General features: G+C 50.8%; 2 protein-coding genes across 2 annotated transcripts; one reads left to right on the forward strand and one right to left on the reverse strand.

Moving 5' to 3' along the window:
- Nucleotides 1-7,929: 7,929 nt before the first annotated feature.
- On the reverse strand, nucleotides 7,930-13,825 carry LOC125686008 (uncharacterized). Its single transcript, XM_048929607.1, has 6 exons — nucleotides 13,649-13,825; nucleotides 11,592-11,648; nucleotides 10,596-10,664; nucleotides 10,200-10,298; nucleotides 8,999-9,146; nucleotides 7,930-8,815 (listed from the first exon to the last, which is right to left on the reverse strand). The coding sequence occupies exons 3-6, from the start codon at nucleotides 10,597-10,599 to the stop codon at nucleotides 8,203-8,205; spliced, it is 864 nt and encodes a 287-aa protein (XP_048785564.1). The 5' UTR covers nucleotides 10,600-10,664; nucleotides 11,592-11,648; nucleotides 13,649-13,825; the 3' UTR covers nucleotides 7,930-8,202.
- A 1,668-nt stretch (nucleotides 13,826-15,493) lies between these two features.
- On the forward strand, nucleotides 15,494-23,428 carry LOC125685957 (nucleoporin NUP42-like). Its single transcript, XM_048929497.1, is given in 10 exon segments — nucleotides 15,494-16,846; nucleotides 17,231-17,325; nucleotides 17,641-17,717; nucleotides 18,272-18,358; nucleotides 18,819-18,903; nucleotides 19,037-19,072; nucleotides 19,075-19,248; nucleotides 19,251-19,448; nucleotides 19,451-19,532; nucleotides 19,534-23,428. Coding segments are annotated over 10 exon segments (1,224 nt in total). The 5' UTR covers nucleotides 15,494-16,502; the 3' UTR covers nucleotides 19,580-23,428.
- Nucleotides 23,429-24,837: the final 1,409 nt, after the last annotated feature.

The following is a 24,837-nucleotide window of genomic DNA, read 5'->3' on the forward strand; positions in this document are numbered from 1 at the left end:
CTTCCTTCTGCGTATGCTCTCCACATCTGCTGTTCTTTCTTCTTTGTATGCGTGCTGCTCTTTCTTGTGCACTTGCACTCCTCTTCTTCTGTCCTTACTTCCTTTGATTTTCACTGTTTTTTCTTCATCTGCTCTCCTCCTCTGTTGTTTTTTCTTCCCTATCTCCTTGCTTCTTCCTTCTATATCTGCTTTCCTCTTCTACTTTTTCTTCCCTCTCTCCTCTTGGTTCTGTCTGCATTCCTTTCTTCCCTGTGTTCACACACGTCTTCTTTCTGTGTCCGCTCTCCACTTTGGCTGCTCTTTCTTCCATTTATCCTCACTCTTTCATTTGCATCTGCAGTTCTGCTGTTTTCCTTGCATCCTCACTCCTCTTTTTTCTGCATTACTGCTCCTCTTCTGCTGTTCTTTATTCCTTTTCTCTTCAAACCTGTGCGACCTGGTGTGGGGAACCTGCTTTGGCAGGGGGTTGGTCTCAATGATCTCTAGAGGTCCCTTCCAACGCCTACAGTTCTGTGATTCATTTCTTTCTTCTGCATCTAAACTCTTCTGCTGTTTTCTTTGCCGTGAATTCGCTTCTTTCATCTGCATCTGCATTCCTGTTACGATGCTGCTTTTTTTGTTTCCTCACTGCTCTTTATTCTGCATCTACACTTCTGCTTTTGTGTCTGTTCTCACTACTCTTCCTTCTCTATCTGCACTCCACTTCTGTTCTTCTTTCTTCTGTCTCCTCACTGCTCCTCATTCCTGCATCTAAACTCCATTTCTGCTCTGCCTTCTTGCCAGTGTCCTCACTGCACTTTAGTCTGAAGGATGGGAGGAGGGCCCCACAGTAGGAAGTGAAAGGTGAGAAAAGGACTTCACAGGGGCTGAGGATAGGGGTAGTTAGAGAGAGCTTACAGAGGCAAGGATGTGGAGGTTGTTAGCAAAGTAAGGGATGGCAGACACTGGGTGTGGGATAGCGAGAGGGATGAAGGCCATGCAGATCAGGGTTTGAGAACAGCCTGAGGACGTGTGGCAGGGAGGTGAGAGATGTGCACAGGGCCTGGGGGCTGCTCCTCCTGCAGGGTCAGAAGTTTGCAGCCAGGAAGACCAGGAGCCTTTGTGATGGAAACCACAAATCTTCCCCCCACGATGCAGGCGCGATGGGGGGAGGGTCTGCATGCTAATGAACTCTCAGGAACGTAATGAATATGGCTGTGAATGCCTGGAAAATGACGGGTCATGAGTTAGTTCAGCCTGTATCTGAGTCCCGCTTCTTGCTGATGGCGTGCAGCTCTGGGGGAGCTGTGCCCGTGGCACCAGGGCGGTTGTGCATGGCTGGTGGAACACACCTGCTCTGTGCTGTTCCAGCCTGCAGGGTTTCACGTCCACGTGTCTGTCTGCACTGAATCTCCTGGTGGCTCAGAAGCAGTAGTCCAGCAGGCTGCCCAGTCAGTGCTGAGCTGGGAGAAACAGCGAGACGGACACGCAGACACAGCCTGGCCTTCTGCCTCGCTTCCTCCTCCTGTCTGCTAGTTCCCAGAATCCTCCCGTTGCCTTTGTTTTTTTCTTCTATGCTTTGCTGTGCTTTGCTGTAGTTTCCTTTGCTATGCCATGGTTTTCTTTCCTATTTGCTTTTTCTTTCCCTGTTGTTTTCTGTGTTTTCTTTCTTTTTTCCTCGTCTTTGCTTTGGTTTGCTTTTTTCTTTATGCTTCTTTGCTTTGCGTTGCTTTTTTTTCTTTTCACTGCTTTGCTTTGCTTGTCTGTTTTTTGTTTTTTTCTCAGCTTTGCTTTTGTCTGCTTTGCTTTGTGATGCTCTCTCACTTCTTCTTTTCTTTCTTTAATTTGTTTTTCTTGTCTTTTATTTGCTTTGAATTCCCTTGATTTGATTTCTGTGTTTTCTTTGCACCGCTTTTAAGAATTACTTTTCCAGCTCTTCCAAGAATTTCCCCCCTTTTCCCACACTTCCCTATTTCTCTTCTTTTCCCTTGCTTTCCCATCATTTCCCATCTTTTTTCTCCACCTCGTCCCATGCTTTCCCAGTTTTTCTGACACTTTGCACGCCAGCATCACTTCCCCCGTCGCGTCACCACCCACCCCATCCCTGCCCCACAGCTGCTCTGCACCATACAGGCTCGTCTCGTCCTCTCCTTGATCCCCTGAGACGAGCACTGAGTCAGCCTCGGGAGCGCAGGTGAAGGCAACTCAGCTGTGTGAGCAGAAGGGACACAGCGATCAGTAACACCAGCCTTACCAAAAGGTGCAGGGCCCTAAAATTCCTTTCTTTCCAGCCAGAGATAACATAGCAATTAACAACCAGCATTAGCACAGTGGAGCGCTTGTGTACGCTCTGTGAACTGAGCTCATCAGTGACACCCAGGTGTGCTGTCAGACAGCTGGGCTCCTCACTGCCCTTCACAGCAGCCCTGCAGAGGCAAAGCGTTGTTTCTGTTGGTGATAGAGGCCTCTGTGGACGAAATAGGGATTCCTGTGCTCTGTCACAGCATCACAGGTTTATTGGCTCCTTCCTGTCCAAGGTATGCACGACATCTAATAGAAATGTTATCAATTCATCATCTTTTTTTTTCTTTTTCTTTTTCTCTGGCTATCCAGAGGTTAGCAACAATTACGTGTGAATTAACCACATGAAGGGAGCTTGTGAAATATATTTCACATTTATGGAAAGCCATTTTAGCATCATTCCACCCATATTAACCATATGGGTGAGTCATAACAAGGAAGATTTGTAGAAGCCACAAAAAGACAAATGGAAGAATGGCAGTTGTTTATCCTGAAGACAAGCAGAAATAAAAGATCGTTGCAAAAAGGAATACATTGTTTTCCAAGACGGTGGTGATGAGGACAAAATGCAGTGGGCATAAACTGTCCCAAAGTACTTAAATGATGTCTCAGATCTTGAGACATGTAAGGCTTCAGTACGATCACACCATCAGATTCGTGCCAGGCCGTTAGATGCCCACCCCCTCTTCCCTTTCCTTCCCCCCATCATAGCTTTTCCCACTTTTAATACCTTCTTTAAGACAGATGGCAGCCGATGTTCATGCTTTCCTTGAAGGGGTCTCATTATACCCAAGGCTCTGCAATTACATCTTCAAGCAGTTTGAACCACTCTTTCCCTTTTTCTGGCACTGGCAAGAAGTTTCCACATGGATCATTGCTTCTCTATAAATACTTTAGTTTCCTGGACAATACAGCATACAATAGCCTGCAGTAGATACAGTGCTGTTTATTTCTTTAAAGGAAGCTACGTTATGATGCTGGCATCCCATAATGCTAATATGCACTGTCGTCATACACGAGTGGTGTGTGAGTAGCAAATTCTGAGCTCGTCTTCTTTGCCTGGTGCAAACTTCCCTTTCCTTTCCAAATCCACATCTGCACATGTTGCTCTGCTATTTTCATTTAGAGAAGTTGAGCAGAAAGCCACAGAGAGGAGAATTGAAATGAATAAGCTCCTAATGCAGTCTAGCTACGACATGACTACAACTAGTCTAGGTAGACCACATCCACAGCCTTTCCCTCATCCACCAGATGGGTCACTAGATCATAGAAGGAGATCAGGTTGGTCAAACAGGACCTGCCCTTCACGAACCCATGCTGGCTAGGCCTGATCCCCCGCTCATCCCGCACATGCCGTGTGATCTGCTCCATAACCTTCCCTGGCACCGAGGTCAGGCTAACAGGCCTGTAGTTCCCCGGATCCTCCTTACGACCTTTCTTGTAAATGGAGTCACATTGGCAAGCCTCCAGTCTTCTGGGACCTCACCAGTGCACAAGGAGTGCTGACAGATGATGGAAAGCGGCTCGGCTGTCACCTCTGCCAGTTCCCTCAGCACTCTCGGGTGGATCTCATCTGGCCCCATCGACTTGTGGCAGGCCAGTTGGAGCAGTAGGTCTCTGACTGTTTCTTTCAGAATCACAGGGGGATTAGTGTGGTCCCCAGCCAAGATTACCAGGTCAGAGAGAGGAGTATCCTGAGGATAACTGGTCTGACTTTTAAAGACAGACGTAAAGAAGGCATTCAGAACCTCTGCCTTTTCCTTATCCTCAGTGGTCACATTCCCAGCCTCATCCAGCAAAGAGTGGATGATATCTGGACCCTCTAGCCACACATCCCTCCAAAGCCCACCTTATACACCCATTCAGCCCCCCATAGCCCCTCCCAAACCCCCCCGTGCTCCCCATAGCACTGTTTCCCCATAACATCCTCACAGTCCTCTATTGCCCCAAATCCCCCATATACCCCAATTCCCCACCACAGCCCACGATATATCCATACACCTCCCTATACCTCACAGCTTTCTGTAGCCCCCACTCCCCCATATCCCTCCCCAGCTCTCCACAGCTCCCTCTCCCCCCTCTATTTCCCCATTATCCCCCTATGTCTCTCCCATAGCTCCCTATAGCCTCATATCCACCCCATAGTCACAGCCCGTCCCGTATTTATCCCACTTCCCCACATCCCATCCTGTCTGCATCCGCATCCCAGTCCCACTCCCAGCCCCTCACCCCGCATGAAGCCAGGTTACGGCTGCCCAGGTGTCCCCTGTCCCGGTGCCGCTCACCGTTCCCCCAGCTCCGGCGCCTCTGTCCTCAGCACTGCGACGCTCGTGCCGCGGTTCCATCTCGGTGCTTCCGGACAGCTCCGGCGCACAGCAGCGGTGCCGCGCGGGGCGACCCGGGCTGCGGGAGTAGCAGCGCCTGAGGGGAAAGCGGGGCGGCTCCGACCCGGCTGCTAACGGCCGTTCCCGCGCGCCGCGCCTCAGCCAATGGGAGCCGGCGGCGCTGCCACTGACCAATGGGAGCCCGGAGGCAGGACAGAGCTGCACCGGACCAATGAGAGCCCGGGGGCGGGGAGGTGCGGGGCCGTTGATAGGAGGAGCACTGGCATGGGGCGGGGCGGTGATGGGGGCGGGACTTCAGGGTGCGCCCTATTGCTATAGGGGGTGGGAGATGGGATTGGGATTGACAGGTGGGAGATGGGGATGGGATGTGGGATTAGGATGTGAAATTTAGGATTGGGATGTGGGATATGGGATGGTTATGGAATAGGAGATCGGTAATTGGAATATATATGGGATGGGCCCTGGGTATGGGATTAGGTTGGGATGGATGTGGGATCAACAGGGGAAGAGTGTGGGATGGACTGGGGAAGAATATGGGGCCGGGGTGATAATGGGATGGATAAGTGTACGGGGACTGCTGAACCACAGCCTGAACCTCTGACCGGTCACCTGAGGCCAGTCCTGAGTCAGCCATGGGAGCACAGGTGAAGGCAATTCACCTGCGCTGCCAGGAGTGGTGGAGCCTGGCTGCACCCCTCCGAGACCCATTTAAGAGCTGACTGCCAGGGGAGAAGGATCCGTTCTGGTGATCTGCTCCACTGGAGTTTACCACATGAGCCTAAGGTAGGGTGAGTGTCTTTCTTTTCTGTTCTAGTATAACTGCATAAGCCGAGCTCTCGGGTATACTGTGTCATCTGTATATTCATTGATTGTATGATAATGTATGGAATGGATGTGGGGATATGGATTTAGGATGGATATGGGGTAGAAGATGGGGATAGGATGTGGGGGTATAGATATGGGATGGAATCAAGATGGTTATGGGGTGGATATGATGGATATGGGATGGGATTGCTATGAGATGGGGTTGTAGTGGTTATAGGGCCATAGGGGCTATGGGGCCAGAATGCTGTAGTGACATCTGTCTGCAAAGTTCCCCCTGCAGTGTGAGATGTGGAAAAGGCATCTCCTCCTCGGGGTGGGACTGCCCCAAAGAAGCCGTTGGGGGGGCTGCAGCCGTACGTCTCAGTTTGGAGAGCTGGGAGCTGGCCAAAGGGGCAAGAAGGACATGAATGCTTCTGTAGGGAAATAACTGTCACAAGGTTTGGTGGGCAGGAAGCTTCTGTTTCTCTAAGCAGACGAGAAGAGAACAAACCAATCCCACTGAGACTGGGGAAGGGACTGGAGCTTGGCTGCTGTGGTGCTGTGGGGCAATGAACCAGGAATGGAGCTGGGATGGACTTGCTGTTGATGGCTGTTGTGGCCCAAGTGCAGAACCCGGCCTTTGGTCCTGTTGAACCTCATCCCGTTGGCTCAGCCCAGCCATCCAGTCTGTCCAGATCCCTCTGCAGGGCCTCGCTGCCCCCGGGCAGATCCACGCTTCCAGGCAACTTGGTGTCACTGGAACTCTTTAAGCGGATTTTGCAGCTGTTCCATTTTCAACGATAACAGCAGCTCAGTGGATTACACCCATTGATCTTTTCCTATAAATCCTGTATTTTATGCTTTGGTTTTCCCCTCTCCTGGCAGGCAGGTTTCAGACAAACTTCCATCCAACATTTGGCGGATTAGACCTCTATCTTTTCCATCCCGTTGAACCTCCAGCATCGGCCACCTGCTTTTCTACCTCTTCCTGCTTATGCCAGTAGTCCTAAGCTAAAACCTCAGGGAACACAGGCTTTGTTTGGACATCACGTTTTTGTAAGCATTGGGCGACTTTGCTCATCATCCTGCCACCCTGCTAGTTTGGCATGGCAGGAAATGGCAAATCTATTTTGCTCAGTTCTGTTTAGCAGCAGTTTAAGAAATAGGTGAAAAATTAAGCAGGGACCTGATGACAGATTTGCAGATGACAAGATTCACACTCGCTCACTGACGGGACATCCCGTATCAAACCATGAGTGCAGATACTCTCACGTGTGAACACACACACAAACACGCAAAACAAGTGTGGACAAGTGAACTATCTCAGCACCTACTGCTGTGAAATGAATGCGTGTTGTTAAAACAGATAAGGAAGGAAGGAGGTGGATGGAAGAAGAGCATGCTGGCTTCTGCTTATAATTTGCCTCCTCCTGTTTACAGCAAATACAACAGGCCGCCATTCCTCCTCAGGTCGTAATCCAGGCTGACTCCAGTGGGCTGACTTTGCCCTGGCCTCCATTGGCGGACAGCCTCGAGGATTTGGCAGTACCTGGGAGGCATCCCTACCCAGAGGAGATGCCCATCACAACCTCTGCCACCTCTCTGGGCAACCCGTCCTGGTGCTCCCCCACCCTTACCATAACAAAGGCTTCCACATGCCTGCATGGCACTTCCCTAGTTCAAGTTCTAGGCCGCTGCTCGCTGTCCCACCGCTGCACACCACCGAGAAGAGCCTGGCTTCATCCATGTTCCTCCCACCTGCCCTCAGGTATTGGTCAATGTTCACACTCGCTAAGAATCTCTAATTGCGGGGTCTGAGATGATGGAGATCTGCCGGGTGCTTTTCCATACTGGCCCCCTTGGATGGCCAAACCTGGTTCTTTACCCCAGCTGCACAAACCTGAGCACTTGCTGAACTCACACATTCCAAACTACCCCCATGGGCCGTGATTTGTGTCCAGATGTACCAGGCTGCCAGGAGATGACTGACTCCAGGATTGGCCCCGGGCAATGGGACACGAGGCAGAAGGCAGGGACAATCAGGGCATCCCCTAACGCCCTTATTCACTGCCGTTTGCTACCCAGACGCAGGCAGGGGCGAAGTACAGAAGGAGAACCTTCACGTACTGGTCCTCCACCTTTTGTCCAAGTGCACCAAGCACTGGGAGGCCTGGCTGAAGGGGAGAACGTGGGGCGTGGGAGTTGCACCGCCACAGCTGATACAGGCACTCCAGCCTTTAGCTAAGGACTGCCCCAGAAACCAGCACTCAGACTCCAAATGAGCCCAACGCTGAGTTTTACCAAGCAGAGAAGGAAGAAGCACGAAGTTTAAGCCTTGCACACGGACAAACTTCTGTGCCAGAAGCTCTCGGTTCTTTTCACAGTGAAGGGGGGCAGCCAGAGGCAGGGAGTGGATGCATGGCACCTTGACTCTGATCAGCAAGGAAAGAAGGAGAAACAGAATGCAAACACGGCCAACTTCTACCAGTTCAAGTCTGCTTCAAGACTCTTGCAAAATCTCAGCTAGAAAAAGTGTCACCTCAACAAAAAAGAAAAAGAACAGTGCTGCTTGTTAGTTTTTAAAACTATTTTTAATATACGATAAAACCACGCAGTCGCACTGTCAGTCATCTCAGATCGTCCCAGGAGGAGCTCATCCACATCCTGCTCACACTTCACTTGAACATCAAGTGGAGCGGGGGGTCGTCTTGCAGATGGAGTGAGGCAAGAATTGCGACAGGATGTTGCTGAATTATGGACTCTTTGCATCGACTTAATCATCCGTTTCCAGCAGATCACAGAGCTCGGGAGGCATCGTTGTGTCCAGCTCATCATCTGAAACCTCTGTCACCAGACTGGAAGGGACCAGCCCTCTCGTGCCATCCGTCAGCTCTCCCAGAAACCAGCCGTCCTCATCCACATCTCCAAAGACATAAACGTGCTGCCCGGCAGTCAGAGGAAGCTCGCTTTCTGGGTCCTCATTGGGACCCTCAAAAGGATTGTAGCTATGGCGAGCTAAGAACCTTCGAACTATTGGTGATACTCGTCCTGGGGAACGGAGGGTGAAGGGCAAATGCTCTGCCGCTGATCCTCCGCTCTCACTTCCAGGGCCGTCCTCTGACGGGAAGCAGCACTCACCACTGTTCCCACGGACCTCTTTCATGGCTTGGAGTTCACGCTCCAGGTCTTCCAGACGAGTCTGAACACCTCTGGCCTCTGGGATGGCAGAACGGAACGGACTGGAACTATTGCTGAGGTTCTTGTTGGCTTGGGCAAGGATCTCTCTCGTTGCCTCTCCACTCTCCACTTCATCTCCAGCTGGAACTCCCTCCCAGCTGGTGTCAGGATGAGCTCGCTCTGCTGCTCTCTCTCCCCTCTTGCACACACTGAAAATGAGTTTCAGAAAGCACTACTCACTGACAAGAAATAAGGGCAAGCTTGGAAGACCTTGCGAATAAATCGTGATAGCGTACTGCCAGCAGCTGATTCAGCTGCCCAGGATCCCGGCACCACAAGTGCTTCATTGCCACGTGCAGCAATGGAATGGTTGGGGGAAAAAGACAACTCACAGGCATGTGTTCCACGTCCGCGACGCAGCAACGCAGGCCAGCACCAGCGCAGACAGCAGCACAGCTGAGAGCAGCACCATCACTGCCACGTGGCGCTGCCGCACAGATCTGCCAACAGCAGCCTTTGTGCTTTTCCCTGCATTCAGCCCTGGAAGAAACGACAACGTCCCACCTTACCTTCACCTCATTGCCCTCGGGCCGCTTCGTTCCCAAAAGGACAAAGCTCACAGCCCTCTGGGAACTGGGAGCGGTGAGAGGTGAGCAGCATCACACAGGCCTTCTCTGGCACACGGCTGGAACAACTCTGCACACCCCGCTGAGCTCAGCCATTTTCAGAGAGCCGCTCCTGGCCTCTTTTACAACACGTGCTCTGCGCTCACACGCTCGGGTTCGGCTGCTGACCTGATGTGCGAGAGCAGGCAGGAAGCGCCTGCTGGCACCCAGTGACTCTGGTGACACTGGACAGAAATCTCCTGGCATGCCAGTGGTTTGCGCTGCCTGTGTTTGTCCCTTTAGAAAGACATAGGACAGTCGGATGAGATGTGTTCTCACATCGCACATCTGAGCTGACCCAACCCCGAGCTCAGGCCAAGTCTGCTGGCCTCCGCCCCCCAAATCTACCTGCGACCTCCTCTGCTGCCACGGGCATTTGGGCACTCCCACGAATTGCAGGGTGCCTACCCTCTCACGCCTCCTGAGGAATCAACTCTTAAGCAAGGCCCTCACACGCTGTGCTGTGAGCATCACCAACCATCACATTCCACCATCACAGCCAGGCACCTTGCAGGCTGAAATTCAAGCTCCAACAGGAACACCTCCAGAATCGACATCTGCACACGGTTTCCAGCATTAGCAAAGGCAGCCATCCCTGCTTGGGATGCTCATCCTGCCTTGAACTAGCCCAGCTGCAGGCAGGGCTTTGTATTAACAGAATCGCCACACTTGACATTTGCTGCCATCTGGGTCTCCACAAAGCAGCTCTGACAAGTAATGGTCGTGCTGGGGGAGCAGCTGCCCCTGGGTCTCAGCTGGATGCAGAAGTGGCAGCAGACCATCTCTGGTGCTCCCCAGTGCCTGCAAGGCATCGCGTGGAACAGCACTGCAGCACGGCTCTGAGCAATGCCCTCCTGCTGTGCAGGCTGCACACGGACATCAGGCCTCAGCTTCCCGAGTCTCAGTGAACAGACTGAAGTATACCCACCAGGAGCTGCCACTTCCATTTCCTTCAGCAGCTCTCTCGGATGGTAAGACCCCTGGGAGGACTTTCCTCTGTTGGATTCATCCTTTCCCCTTTCCAGACCTGCACGGAACACATGAAGTTAAATGCCATGAGCATGAGGTTTTGAAGACCATTGCTGAGTCAGCGCCATCGGTAAAACAAACCACCACCCCTGGGCATCCACCTGGGCTCCAGCGCAGAAACAAACCAGCGACTGAGCAAAGCCCTCCCTGGGGGCACTTCTGCAAGCCATGAAAGCCATTCAGTCATGCACAACAGCATCACTGAACAGCGGAGCGTACGGGGGAAGCAGTGCCATGAAGTGGCACCGAAGCGGGCAGTGAGAGCTCTCCAAGGAATTACAGAGCCGTGACTTACCCATGCCATCCGCCCGGGTTTCGGTCTTGGAACTCAGAGGGGAAGCTGGATCACCTCCTCCACTCACACCTGCAAACAAACGCAGCACAGAGCAACTCTAACTAATCCTCCCAATCGGAACGACGTGGGATGCAATCAAAGCAGGGGATTCCTTCGTGACACTGCTCTCTCCCTTCCACACAGGAGCACCTCGGAAACAGTTCCCAGGTACGCGCAGGGGCACCGCGATCCTACAGAACTTACACCGCGTGGGGCTGCCCAGAGGAACGCCCTCCTGGAGCTCAGCCCTCAGCTCGACTGCGTGGTGCCCGCTGGCTCTGCACAAGGCACCGGGAGCAGCTCAGGGCTGGAGCGGCCAGCAACGACGGCTTTGCGAGGCAGCGCGCTGCACTCTGCACACAGCCTGACCCGAACCTTCCCTCCTCTTCCACAGAGGAAGCAGGAAGTCACACGGAAAGAAAATTAAAGCCTGAGTGAAAACTAACAGCTCTCAGGGACTCAGCTGTGGGATCACCCCGCATCTCAGGGACCAGATTGAAGCTGGGCTTTGGTCAGCCACTGCCTGGAGACATGGCTGGAATCCAGGACAGCTGAGAGACGTTCCCATGGCATGTGCCCACCTCTCTTCCTTACTGACCTGAGGTGATGGAAGGGGCTCAATTAATGGCATGGGGCAAAAGTTCCAAAGCTGCAGAGAGGCCCGGTGACCTGACGGCTGGTATTCCACAGCTTTCAAAACACTTTCCCCAGGCCACGGGAAACAATTCTCAGAGACCTCACAGCACAGCATTCAGCTCCTTCCAATTGTCTCACTGGGAGACCTCTGAGATACAGAGGCAAAGCCAACACGACGCCGAGAGCACAGAGCACCCAGGAAACAACAACACCCCATGCTTCCTGTGGAGAAGAACCCACTGGCCGGTGAAAAGCAGAACCCTTGCTGAACTATCAGCCACACATGAACAAATATCAAGGAAACGAAGCCTGGTGACTTACCTCCAGCATTCCCCTCAGGCTCATGGACAGGATTCCATTCTGATTCGCCAGCAGGGCCTGCAGGCACAAGTGTGATCAGACACAGGTGAGGAGAGCTTCCACTGCATGTGGGGGCCTCCTTTGTAACCCTGGCAGACCTGTAAGGTCTGGCCGTGGGTCAGGGAATGGCACAGCCCAAATACGAAGCTCTGGGCTCTCTCAGCTGAAGAGGGGCAGCGGTGACCTTCCCACCGAAATGTGGCAGCTCTCCCAGCAAAGAAACACTCAAGGCTCATCTGTGCAAGCCCTTCAAGGCACAGACAGACTTGGAAGACCTTGCACCCAAATAAACTACGAGGGCATGAGTGTTTCTGCCTTCAAGGAAACAGACACAACTTACCTCTGGGTTGTCCCTCAGGCACAGGCGTGAAATCTGGATCCAGGAAGTCATCCAGAAAGAGAGCACCGAGCTCATCATCTAGAATCAAGAACAGACAAGAGAAGGTCCCACTGCACGGCGTGATCTCCTACCCCAGCAGTAACTGGATGTGGGCTGTGGGACGGGCTGGGAGAAGGACTCGGGTCCCAATTTCCAAAGTTGCAGAGCAGCCAGGATGAGCTGCAGGCTGGCACCTGGCAGGGCACACAAGACTCCCTCCAGGCCACGTGCCGCATCCCTCACGGACCGCACGGAAGAATATGCAGCCCCTCGGGGCTTTCTTACTGGGAGGGCTCTGATGCACACAAAGGAAGGCTGCACTGAAGCCCTGGAGGAAAGCACATCTGTCTCCTCCTCTGGGCTGTGGGCCGGGGCTCTGTGTTGGAAACTGGGAGTCATCTATGGGGGGTACCACAAGCCTGGGACAGAAAACGCTCACGCGTCTCCAGCACACATCTTCTGAGCTCTCCCCAGGATGCCTCCCTCCCAGGATGAAGGCTGTGCTCCAGCCAGCAAGCAGCAGAGCCACGGCCCGACCTGGCGGCACGGCTGGAGCCAGGCCTGGGGAGCAGTGCTGCCACGGGCTCCTGCCCGGCTCCTGCAGTGCAGCCCGTCACCCCCTGCCCAAAGCCCCCAGCCCCTGCCCTGGAAGGCAGCCCAGGGAAGAGCGGCACAGGGCCGTGGGGACACAGCCCGACTTCTCGCCCCAGTGCTGCTCAGGTTTGGTCCCGTCTCTGCCCACCCACCTGCTCCCGGTGCTCGCCACGGAGCAGCGCAGGTCTCCATGAAGCACACGGCCATCAGGAGGAAGAGGAAGACAAGGCGGGCAGGGGCCATGGCCCCCCACACTCGCACCATGCTTCCACCACCACCGCCACAGCCACAGTGAGTTGCACAGAGCGAAGCCTGTGGCACAGCGTCACAGCCAGGCATTGTGAGCTCAGCACAGCAGAGGGGCACCGCGACCTCACAGCTCTGGGATGGCAGAGGCTCCCCGCGGGCTGCTCCGCTTGTGATGCACTGTGATTGTGGTGCACCAGGGCCGCTGCTTACATCACAGGAACGCAGAACAGCGGAATGAGTTGGGCTGCAAGGGACAGAACTTAGAAGCTCAACCCCGATGCCCTGGGCAGGAATGCCACCCACTGGGGCATGCTGCCCAGCCTGGCCTTGAACAGCTCCAGGGATGGAGCAACCAGAGCTTCGCTCGGCAAACTTTTACAGTGACACCACGAGGGCGTTATTTCCAGTTCGGTGCCCCCGTGACACCGCGGGCCATTGAGAAAGAGATGCCGTACGGAAATGGGGTCTGGATCAAGGATGCTATTGCACAAGTTGTCCATGCACGTGCAATGGGTAAAGCCTCTCCAGCATGGAGAACGATGGCTGAAATATAAACACAGGGAGGCTGACCTTCCCACAAACCCACCAAGTCAAGCGCCGTGTGCTCTCCTTTTTGTTGGTAGATCTGCAGTTTCATCAGTTTTCCTCCAGTTTTCCAGGACCTTGGCTAAGGACATCCCCTTCCTACACCAGATCTATTTCCCATTTTTAGCGTGCTTCCAAGCCTGAATTTAGGAGTGGAAACTGAAGGCTCGCTGGTTAGCACCTCCCATCCCCACAGTCCCAGTGAACTCACCCACTGCTGGCAGCCGGACGCTTTGGGGCAGGGCTCTGATGGCCAGCACCTGCAGGCTCCCACCCGGGGCTCCAGAAACCGTTGCAGCAGTGGCACTCCTGTCACCTTGTGCTGAAGGAATCGTGCCGCTGCCCCTCCAACATTCTCGGCTCAAGCTGTGACTTCTGCTTTCAGTGGATCAGTCTGTCCTTCACCCTCATTTATTTGCAGTTCTTGAGACTTACAGCTCAAGGTGAGCATCTCTGAAGAAGAACCTTGTTACTCTCAATCCCACAGTTTTTACGAGTTGCCACAACCCCATCCTTACACAGTCCCAACTCAAATTGGCCTTTTTAACCAATCCAGTTTTCTGTGCCTGGTGTCTCTCCCTCTTCATTCCCCCTCTCATCCGGTTATTTCCATGGATTAGATAAAGACATTTTGATCACAAAAGAGTGGCAGCTGGCCATGTCCACTGTGCCGTGGCCATTATTAATTGCCTTCAATCAAGCAGAGCTTTCAAACAATACCTTAGAGAACAAAAGCAGCAACTCGGCATATTAGCGGGAAAGAAATCAAGCTTGACTTCCCCGTATAAAACAAGTCCAGAACACTGCATTAGAAAATACCCAGGCTCCTAAATCAACGGACCTGGGTGATTCAGAAAACAAAGCTTCAAGGTTGGATCTCAAAGCTCCACCTGAGACAAACCCCTTTGAAATCCAACCTATGATACCATAAAAATACAACACCAGGGCAACACACCGCGTTACTGGGCCTGACAAGGTCGCTACACCATTGCATACGGGTTTACAATCCTCCACAGAGGACACAATAAGACAAAAATAAAGATTAAAAGGAAAAACAATAATAAAATACAAAAAATACAAAAAAAAGAACAAACAAAAAAATCCAAAGCAAACACAAAAAAGGAGAAATAGGAAAAAGAAGTAAAGGCAGCAATATACAAGGGCAACAAACATTGGAGAGAAAAGCAAAAGAGCAATAAAGAAAACGAAACCAAGTGAACAAAGGAAAGCAAACCAATGTGACCCAATGAAGAAAGAGACAATAAACAGAAACAAAAAGAACCGAAATCAACCAGCAGAACAGCAAAGAAATAGGATTCAGTTTGATGGCAAAGCAAAGGTGACGAGAGACTGCGGTGCAGCCAAAAGCTCAGCATCCGTGCTGGCAGGAGGAAAGGGCAGCTGCTGGGTGTGCTGCACCTCCAGCAGAGATGCACTTCGTCAGCCGGCGCCCGTGGAGGAGTCTGCAGCCGTAATGAGGACAAACATCTCTCTGGAGGAAGGGAAAGCGCTCGTCGTCGTGCCGAGGAGGAGCTCAGGGCAGCTACTGGGCATGGACGCTGCAGCCAGCAGAGGAAAAGCCTCGAGTCCGTCTCGAGGAAAGAGGCGAGGACACCCAGGAGGCGTGCAGCCGGCTGTGCCGTCGAGGAAGTGTGTGTTTCCTGATAGATGAAAAACTGAATATGAGCCAGCAGTGTGCTCTTGTGGCTCAGAGGGCAAATGGGATCCTGGGCTCCATCAAAAGAGGGGTGGCCAGCAGGGACAGGGAGGTGATCGTCCCCCTCTGCTCTGCTCTTGTGAGGCCCCATCTGTAGCACTGCGTCCAAGTGTGGAGCCCGCAGTTCAAAAAGGACAGGGAGCTGTTGGAGAGGGTCCAGAGGAGGGACACTAGGATGATCAGGGGACTGGAGCAGCTCCCCTATGAGGACAGGCTGAGGGAGCTGGGCTTGTTCAGCCTGGAGAAGAGAAGGCTGCGGGGTGACCTCATTGCAGCCTTTCAGTACCTACAGGGAGCCTACAAACAGGAGGGGAATCAACTCTTTGATAGGGTTGATAGGTGTAGGACGAGGGGAAATGGTTTTAAGTTGAGGGAGGGGAGATTTAGGTTGGACATCAGGGGGAAATTCTTTACCCAGAGAGTGGTGAGGTGCTGGAACAGAGAGGCTGTGGATGCCCCATCCTTGGAGGTGTTCAAGGCCAGGTTGGATGGGGCCCTGGGCAGCCTGGTTTAGCATTAAATGTGGAGGTACCCCAGGATGCCATTGGCCCTCTTGGCCACAAGGGCACACTGCTGGCTCATGGCAACCTGTCGTCCACCAGGACACTCAGGTTTTGCTTCCAACTTCTTGCTGGCTTGGTCGGCATTGTGCGAATGGCTTTGCATCCTTTCTTCTTCATTATCAGGTCCCATTGGAAGAGCCAGAGGAGGATGGCGTGCCGCTTCCCGGAGACGCAGAAATGCTGTCCAGGCATCCGTGCTCCAGCGCTTGAGAAGATGTGGAGGAAGATGGCGTACCATAAACCAGATAAGCACAGTCAAAATCATAACACCATGACAGGAACCGTGTTTGAGAACAAGAGAAGAGCTGTAGGAGGATGGGGAGATGCTACTCCATCACATACAAATCCTAGCCAGCTACCTGTGCTCCAGCACACGGGAGGAGCTGTAGGAGGATGGGGAGATTCTACACCGACATATACAAAGCTTAGCCAGCCACCTGTGATGCTGCACATGGGAAGAGCTGTAGAAGAATGTGGTGCTGGTACCCCAAGGAAGAGAAATCCTATCCGCCCAGCCGTGTCCCTGTGTAAGGGAGGGGCTGTAGGGGGATCTAAAGCTTCTAACCAGACAGACACAAATTTTAGCCAGCCACCCATGGTTCTGCACAAGGGTGGAGCAGTAGGAGGATTGGGAGATTCTACTCCGACAAACCTTAGCCAGCTGTCTGTGCTCCAGAACACGAAAGGAACTGGAGCCGGATGGGGGGGCACTTCTCCGACAAATATTAACCTTAGCCAGCCATCTGTGATCCAGCACACGGAAGGAGCTGAAAAAGGATTGAGTGATGGCTACCCAGATAGACACAAATCCTAGCCAGCCCCAGCACATGGGAGGTGATGGAGGAGGACGTGTTGTTCGTGCCCAGAGAAACACAAACCTTCTCCAGCCAGCCGTGCTGCAGCGCAAAGGAGGATCTGCAGGAGGACGGGGTGCTCCCGCAGCTGTTGTGCAGCCTCCTGTGCTCACAAAGAGCTCCTCAGGTGGCAGCTGCAATGGAGGAGGACTCTCTGGTGCCTCCGGGGTTGGAGCAGCAGGCAAGAAAGGCGCAGCGTCCTTGCAGAAAGCGAGCTCTGCGTTAAGCAGTGCAAACCCGGCTGATGAGCACAGAGATGGACAGCAGAGACTTGCGTAAGTGACGACCCTGTCCCCTGGGAAGTGCTCGCAACGAGCTGCTTAAGTGCTTACTGGCTTCCTGTGGATAATGGAGAGGATGCGTTCCGGGGGATGGAAGGTGGGACGTGGGGGGGACCATAGGAAGCACGGGGGTTTTGTTTCTCTTCCAGACCTGTTGTGATTTACTTGCGATAAAACGCTTTGTTGGACAACTGTGTGTCCAGCAGAGCGACTGCTGTGTCTTTCAAGATAGCTGTAGCATTCTTCAGCTGTTCCCTCTGAGCAGCGTCCTATGGAATTCATTGGCACAGCTTTGGCTATTTGAGTTTGACTTTGCTTTTTGCCCTTCGGCTTCTGACTGTGTAATTTCTTCTTTTGCTGTCATGTTGTGTTTCCTAGTGACTGGGTAGCAGAAGACATGGCAACCTGGGAATCTTCTGGACAGTGGATGTTTTCGTGTTACTGTCCTGAGAAGGGCAAGCCTAATGTTTCAGGTCAGTCCCGTTTTTAGGAGTGCTGCTACTGTTCAGGCTGCATTTCTATCCTTGTCCACACTGCTGTGCCTCAATGGAAGCACTGCAAGGTGAGGACGTGCCTTGTGATGCAACAGGTAGGGGCACTGGATTACGGTATTTCCTTGGTGTGTTTGCACCCCTGAAGTTGCCCCAGGAGTCCTTTCTGTGTCTCCAAGTAGAGCTGACTGGTCCCAGGCAGTGTAGCAAGGGCAGTTTCTTCTGTAACTCTAGAGGGCAATTTTGTATTTGTGTTGTATTCCCTTTGGAGCATGCTGATTGTTTGCCTCCCTGCAGGCTTTCCAGAGATCTCCCCTGAGGAGCTGCACCTGGGGTATGACACCTGCAGTGCCAAGGAGGGCACAGGACTCTACGTAAGTATTTGGAACAACTGAGCTTTCTGTGACGCGTTCAGGGTAGCAGTGGTTCCTGTGCTTCAGGTGGCCGCTCTTGACTCAGCGAATGCCCAACTCGAGGGGAACGTAAGAACGCCCTCATACCTTCACTGTTCTGTGCAGCGAGTAGAAAACAGCAGGAGCTGCTGGCCTGAAGGCTTTGCCATCACTGAGCAACCTGATGTGGCCATAGGTGTCCCTGTTCACTGCAGGGGAGTTGGGTCAGATGGCTTTAAAGGTCCCTCCTGACTCAAACAGGTCTATGATTCTTCCTGCCTCTTCCTGATAACTGTGTGGCACAGGCCTCACCAATGATGCAGGTACAAAATGTATTATCCAAAGCAGGAGTTTCTGCTCATGAAGTGGGGCAAGACCTGAATTGCCCAGTCTGAAATTTCCTTGCAGTAGCTCAGATCACTCTTGTTCCCCCTTTTAAAGAAGGAAAAAAAAGAAAGAAGAAAAAAAAAGACCCAAATAAGAAAAAACCAAAAGCCATGCTTAACAAAAGCATGTTTGTGTTTTCCCACATTTAGATACACGCTGTCCATCAGTATGTGCAACAATGGAGAACCAGGCTGCAGGAGCTGAAGGCTTTAAATGCCTGGAGAACAGCATCGATGGTAAGAGTTAAGGAAAGGTAAAATACTTCTGTTCCTGATGTTGCTTTTCTCTTAAATTTGGAGTGAAGGTTTTTCTTAGGATTCCCATTTTAGGCAGAGCTCAGGGTTCAGACTTCAGCACAGATGATTGTTCCGTGCTCAGAGAGCAGACTGAGCCAAAGCAGCGATGCAGATAGAGTCACGGAACAAACTAGAGCAAGGGAGAGAAGAATGAGAGCTCCAGAGGTTCTGGTGATGGCAATTACTTTTTGCCAACAGATTCCTGCTTCTAGGGTGTTTGCAGACAGCAGCCTGAGAGCATTTTGTTTAAAGCTGCCATTGCTTGTGGCCAGCGTTTGGTTCAGTTTCTCAGTTACGTTCAGTTGGTCGGCACACGTGGGTTTTTGCTTTAAGCGTGGATTGAAAGATGCTTGCCTGTGTTGGAATGTAGTTTTCATGGATGTATTTGGAACTTTTTCAGCTACTTTGGAGAGAGAAAGCGGTCACTCCACCATTACCTTCTCTTGGACTGGGAGGACAGCAAGCACCAAGCCCTGGGTTCCCAAGTAAGTTTCTGCATAAGGAACCAGCGATTAAACAGGCGCTGATAAGCGTTCTTCTGCAGCACTGAAACGCAGCAGTGTTTCAGTATGGCAGGTGCACCCATCCTGAGCCTTCCCATCCATTTCCTCACTGCAGGCTCTCCAGCCAACAGCAGCGGTGCTGCCCGCTTGTCCTTGCAAATCCCAGCGTCTCATCTGGAAGCGCTCCAGCTGTGGGGAGCTCTGCTGCTGCCTCCAGTCCTCCTGCCCTTGGGGTGACGTCCTCCCACAGCTGTCCCCATTCCGTTGGGACTGGGGATTCTGCAGCTCCATCCGCAGCCTCACTTCACGCTCCTGGAACGGCCGCTGGCCGTGGACTTCTGGGCTTCCGGGCCCTGGGAGCCCTGCTGCAGCAAATCCTTCCAGCACCGCTCCGCTTGCTGTCGCTGCTCCCAAGGCAGCTACAGAACCTTCTCACCCGGGCACAAGCAGTGCTTCGGCCGCACCGACTGCCGGTGCCTCTGCACACAGCGCCGCGTCCGCGCCTCTGCATCCACACGGCATCAGAGCAGGCAGCTCTGCACACCGAGGAGGGAACGAACGGCCGGAGAGCTGGAGCAGTTCAGAGCCAAGTTCACGCTAGGAAAGGTCCCTGAGACCACCACCTGCAGAGCTTTTATATGATAAGGATTTAAGTTAATTCTGAAGTTATATGTCTTAATTCCATAGGATTGAAGTTAATTCTGAAGTTATATGCCTTCATTAAATATAAATAAACGTATTATATTATTTATTTACATATGCCTTAATTAAATATAAATAATTATATTATATTATATTATTTACAGAATATGTAAATAAAAGTTATTCTGTGACTCTTCCAATAAAAAATGTTGTGATGGAGCAGTGAGCTGGAATGCTTTTCTGTGTCTTAAGTTCTCATTTAATCTCTTTAGTCTTCTGTAAATCAATGATGATGCAGGTGTTATAATTAAGAAGCATACAAGAGAGTTTGGCTAAGCAGGTCATTACACCACAAAGAAGAGATGAAGGGCTTACCCTTATCCTGGGCTCACTGGAAAACTCCAAAGGAGGGATCTCCAGAAAGAGATCCTTCCCTGCTGGCAGTCAGCTCTTCAGTAGGATACCTGGGACTAACAGGATTACTGAAACAATGCCTAAGTAATGCTGCACTTCCATGAACAGAGTGCAATCTGCCTCTGCTGACTCAGAACAGAAGAACACTGTTCTACGTCAGTTCTCCCCCATTTTTGAAAGAAATATTTTACCTTTAAAAGGCCTCATACTCCAGTGCTGTACCTGTACTTGGCTCCATGCTCAGCTTTCGGACACAGCTGACCACTCTTCTTTGCACTGCTCTCCCAGATCATACAGTCTGCAGTTTGGGTGCTATGAGTTGTACCTACGGTGGGATTCAGCCATCATTACACATCTCTAAGCTGAAGGCTCTTTCTTGGCCTCTGTCACTGTTCAGTGTCTGAGAGAGCTTCCAGCTGGCAGTTTCACATGTGCCTACACAAAGCTTTGAAAATCACTGCGTTTAGCTGAGTGTCTGACTGATGGAATGAGAGAATATTAAAGTCCAGGCAAGCATCAGACCCAAAGCACAAAAAGGCTCTTTCCAAACCAAGGAGCATCTGGAAGTCAAAACAGCTGATCTCTGAGTAATGCTGTGAACTCTGGGTGCAGCATTTCACAGATAGGACAACAAAATAACAAGACTTGCTACGATTTCTCTTTGTTCTGTACACTTGTCATCTTTGCCTGACTTTGAAAAATTGATGTGGTGAGAGGGATATTATTATTTGAAACTGAAATCAATCAGTGGTTAATAAACCATATCTTTTAGACTGCATCCTTTGGATTTTGCATACTACGGGAAGAAAAAACAAAACAGTTTCTGTGGGCAAAAGTCCACGCAAGAAGGACTTCTTACCATTCGCTTCAGCTCTTCTGCAGCACGTGGTGATTCTGTCCCTTTCACTGTGAAGAATTTTGTTCCCTGCAACCAAAATAAGAATCAATGGTTGCCAGCACCTAACAGAAATTTATTTGTTCTGTGGCACCGATGGATCACAACAAGGACATGTAGTAAGATTCTATGCAGCAATTAAGATGAGCTCTGGGAATGAAGTGTTTGGCAATGCACTTCAGGCTGATTACGAAACTGTAAGTAACAGAACCCAAAACTCCTGAGCAGGGAATTGTACCCTGTTCTCTGCACTACCCCTCCTAGTTTAAATGAGAGCCCTACCAGAAAATTGACTCAAAGCTCCTGCAACAACTAATGACTGCCACACATTCTACCAATTAACGGGGCTTGACACTAAATTCATCACAGAGAAATTGTGCTGAATAGGGGCTGTCACCACAAACTTGCAATTACTAAAATCAATAAAAGATTCCTATCAGAAAGTTATTATTAACATTTTACCACTCCACTTTTAAGTAACTCATCACTCATAAAGTGAATGAACGCTGAACTGCTGCTGACAAATGACGTGCTTTCATATTCTGCATCTCAGTGAAATGTCCTCAGCTTTGATCACGGCTGTTGTTAATCCTGATGTTCAAGACTCTCCTTTGCCAGTCCTGGAAAGCAATTCCTGGAATCATTGCCCCTCAGAGCCAAATGAAGAATAATTCTACTTCTCGATTTTTAAGAAATCAGTACTGAGCTCGTTTTCCTAGACATCTCTTCCAAATTGGTAAAGACAACTTTGTATTCTAAAGGTAACAGAAAATGAAAATAAACCCAGTTGGAACTGTCTGACTTCTATTTAATGCCTATGACTTCCTCCTGGATTGCCACTCTCTTGCCCATCTCTCACTGTCTTCCTCTCCAAAAGCTCTGCAGCCATTTGGAGCATGAAAGAACACGGACTGAGAATGCCTCAGTGATGGTGAGGCAGCAAAACAGGTCACAGGACAGAGCCAGTGAGCGGATGAGTGGTGCTGCACCCCAGCCTGCCATCTAATTAGCAGCTCAGACAATGAAGATTTTGGAGCTTTGTCTTCGTACAAGAAAAGCAGTTGGCTTCCTTTTAGAAAAAAATATTTCCGTCACAATTTTTCTTTCCTTCCTGAAATCCTTACAGAAAAAACAAACTCAAACCGTACAGAAATAAGCTTCTCTGATACCTGATCTTCACTTTACTTACTGCCACTCAGTAGAGTGAGTACCAGAAGAGACCTCCTGACCAATGACTGATGTCCCATCCTTCCTCTACTCGCCATCCTTTCTTTCTTCTTTATTCCAAACCGTCACATTTACTCTGCCTAGCCATGGAGGATTTTGGACAACAGTCTGTTGGAACAACGTGCTTCAGATAGGCAGTTTCATTGTTTGCTTTGCTATAGAGTGGACAAGTTATTACAGTGATTTAGATCAACTCAAAAGAAAACACGCATGGGGAAAAGCCTGATCTCTGCAGACCATGGGGCCTTTCTTTGTGTCTGTTATTATAAGAAGATGATGCTGAGGTCACTCGCTCTAGGGTTTGCTATAGACATGAACAAGGAGTAAATTAAAATTAAACACAGTCAATATTCATGATTTAATTAGAATCAAGTCCAATTCATAATTCTAGGGAACACACTGGCATTGCTTTCCTCTACCGTTACGATGCTGCTCTCACAGATAGGAATCCAGAGCAAATAGGAAGGATTTGACAAGGACAGGGATCATCCTCCCTCTCTCTCAAAGTTCTCCAGAACAGCACGCAGAAAACTGTCCCTATTTCCATCTACAGCAAATTCTTTTTACCCTGTTAGGAAGATAGGAGCAAGGGAGAAATGATAACCAGGCAGGTGCTGCAACTAAAGCTCAGCCTGCCTTTTCATTTCATGCACATTTGATACCAGTTTTTGATCCAGTGACACAGTTGCAACTATCCAGGCAAAATCATCTCTCTGTCCTTGAGAAGTCCTTTAAACTACAGCTGTACTCCAGAGCCTTCTGCTGCACACAGTTTGCGTGGTATCATGAGTGGCTTCTGCAGTGGTCCAACACCACCAGCACACAACCAACCTGACACTGGTTGAGTAGAGCTTCAGACCATTTCCAAGCCACTCTTCACTTCTGTTTGTACGCTTTCCTAACGCTGTTCCCCTCTGTTAATAAATGTCACAATCAGGCTTGCAGTGCCTGAGCCATTGCCCCTAGCAGGAATGTGAAACACAATCAGCTCCACAGCAAGATCCATGCAAGGCTAGAGTATCTACATATCTGAAAACCTTTTGTTGATGCTCTGCACTGACCTCTGACTGCCTGTAAGACCATGCAGGTGAACTTCCAGCTAAAATGCCAGTCTTAAAAGGAATGACATTTTGGGACCAACAGGAGCAACTGTTGCTGGAGAGGCATGCTGTGACACAGCTGGACGCTGACAAAACCAGCCATGATGAGGAACGGAGGGGATGGCTGGAATACAGCAGGCACACTCACTGTGATGAGAGATGGCCCAGATGAGGCTGGGAGATGGACATGGGGGACAGATCACTCAGCACAGCCTGCTCTGTTGGCTCATCTGGCTCAGCAGGGATGGCCTCCTTTCCCACAACAGCAGCAGCAGAGGTTTCCTCCACCTTGACTTCCCCAGGTGGAGCTTCTTCAGCCTCAGTCTTTTGTTTTACAGATTTCTAAGTAAACAGTGGAAAATTTGTTGAGGAGCTCATGATGGTGGGGAGGGAAGAAGGGAATGGGAGCTCTGCCTGGCATTACAGTGCTGCTTCACTCCTAGCAGACTCAGTGCCAATGGCTTTGCCAGGAAGAGGACAGCCTTACATTACCAATGATCACCTACAGAGCATCTTCATTCTCAGTGTCCTGCACAGAAACTGAGTCAGCCCTACATCCCTCCCTTGCAAGGAAAGAGAGTGCTAGCTTCCTGAGTTATTGAAAGCAGCAGCAGAAGTGGGGGAGAAGTACTCAGTTTGCTCAGAAATGCTCTAGAAAGTGAGGGCAAAGTGAGGAGTGTCCCAAAGTATGATTTCAAACAGGATTTTTGAAATTATCCCCTATCCCCCTAATTCCACTAGTTCTCAGACAAAAAGATCCCTTCTCTGCTGAAAGTAAGAAACACGTTGCAGACTCCGTTTTCACATAGGCAAGTACTAACTGCACGAATTCTGACATTGAACATCATAGAATCATAGAATGGCTCAAATTGCAAGGCACCTAAAGACCATTCAGTTCCAATCCCCCTTCTATGGGTCACCATTAGATCAGGATGATCAGGACCAGAGGCATCCAGAGCTTTTCCAGGCAGCCTGTTCCAGTACCTCACCACCTTCTGAGTGAAAAAAGTCATCCCTAGTTTCTTTTAATGCTTATTGCATCCTGAGACCTCAGTCACCTACAAAGCTTCCGTTTATGGGCCACGCTTCTTCTGCAATTCTTACCCTCTACAATTCTGGCCTATGCTTATTCTTTAGGAAGCGTATCTGGTAAACATCACCAGTCCTGCAAGATGTTTGGTCCTGCAGCAAAACAGCAGAAGTGCTATTTCTGCTGGGGACAAAGCCTTGCAAACTGTATAACCAAGATGTTATAATTGCAATATAATCAAAAGAGTAAGGCAAAGCAAACAGGGATCACAAAAGAGAATAAGTAGAAGAGCTTACCCTTGGGTTGAGCTCACTAGAAGATATCAAAGAGGAGGATCTCCAGAAGAGATCCTTCCCCTCTGGTAGCCAGCTCTTAAAAGGTCCAGGAGGGGTGGAGCCTGGCTCCACCCCTTCCGGTAGCACAGGTGAATTGCCTTCACCTGTGCTCCTCTGGCTGACTCATGGCTCACCTCAGGTGATCAATCAGAGGTTCAGGCCGTGACTCAGCAGTTGCCATACACTCCACCCCTTCACGGCGTGAACCAATGATCAGGTTAACAAAAGGGTAAGCTTTCCCTAATACAGAGATCCGGTATATCGCGACGCTTA

This window comes from Lagopus muta, chromosome 30, assembly GCF_023343835.1.
Source record: "Lagopus muta isolate bLagMut1 chromosome 30, bLagMut1 primary, whole genome shotgun sequence".
NCBI lineage: Eukaryota > Metazoa > Chordata > Aves > Galliformes > Phasianidae > Lagopus > Lagopus muta.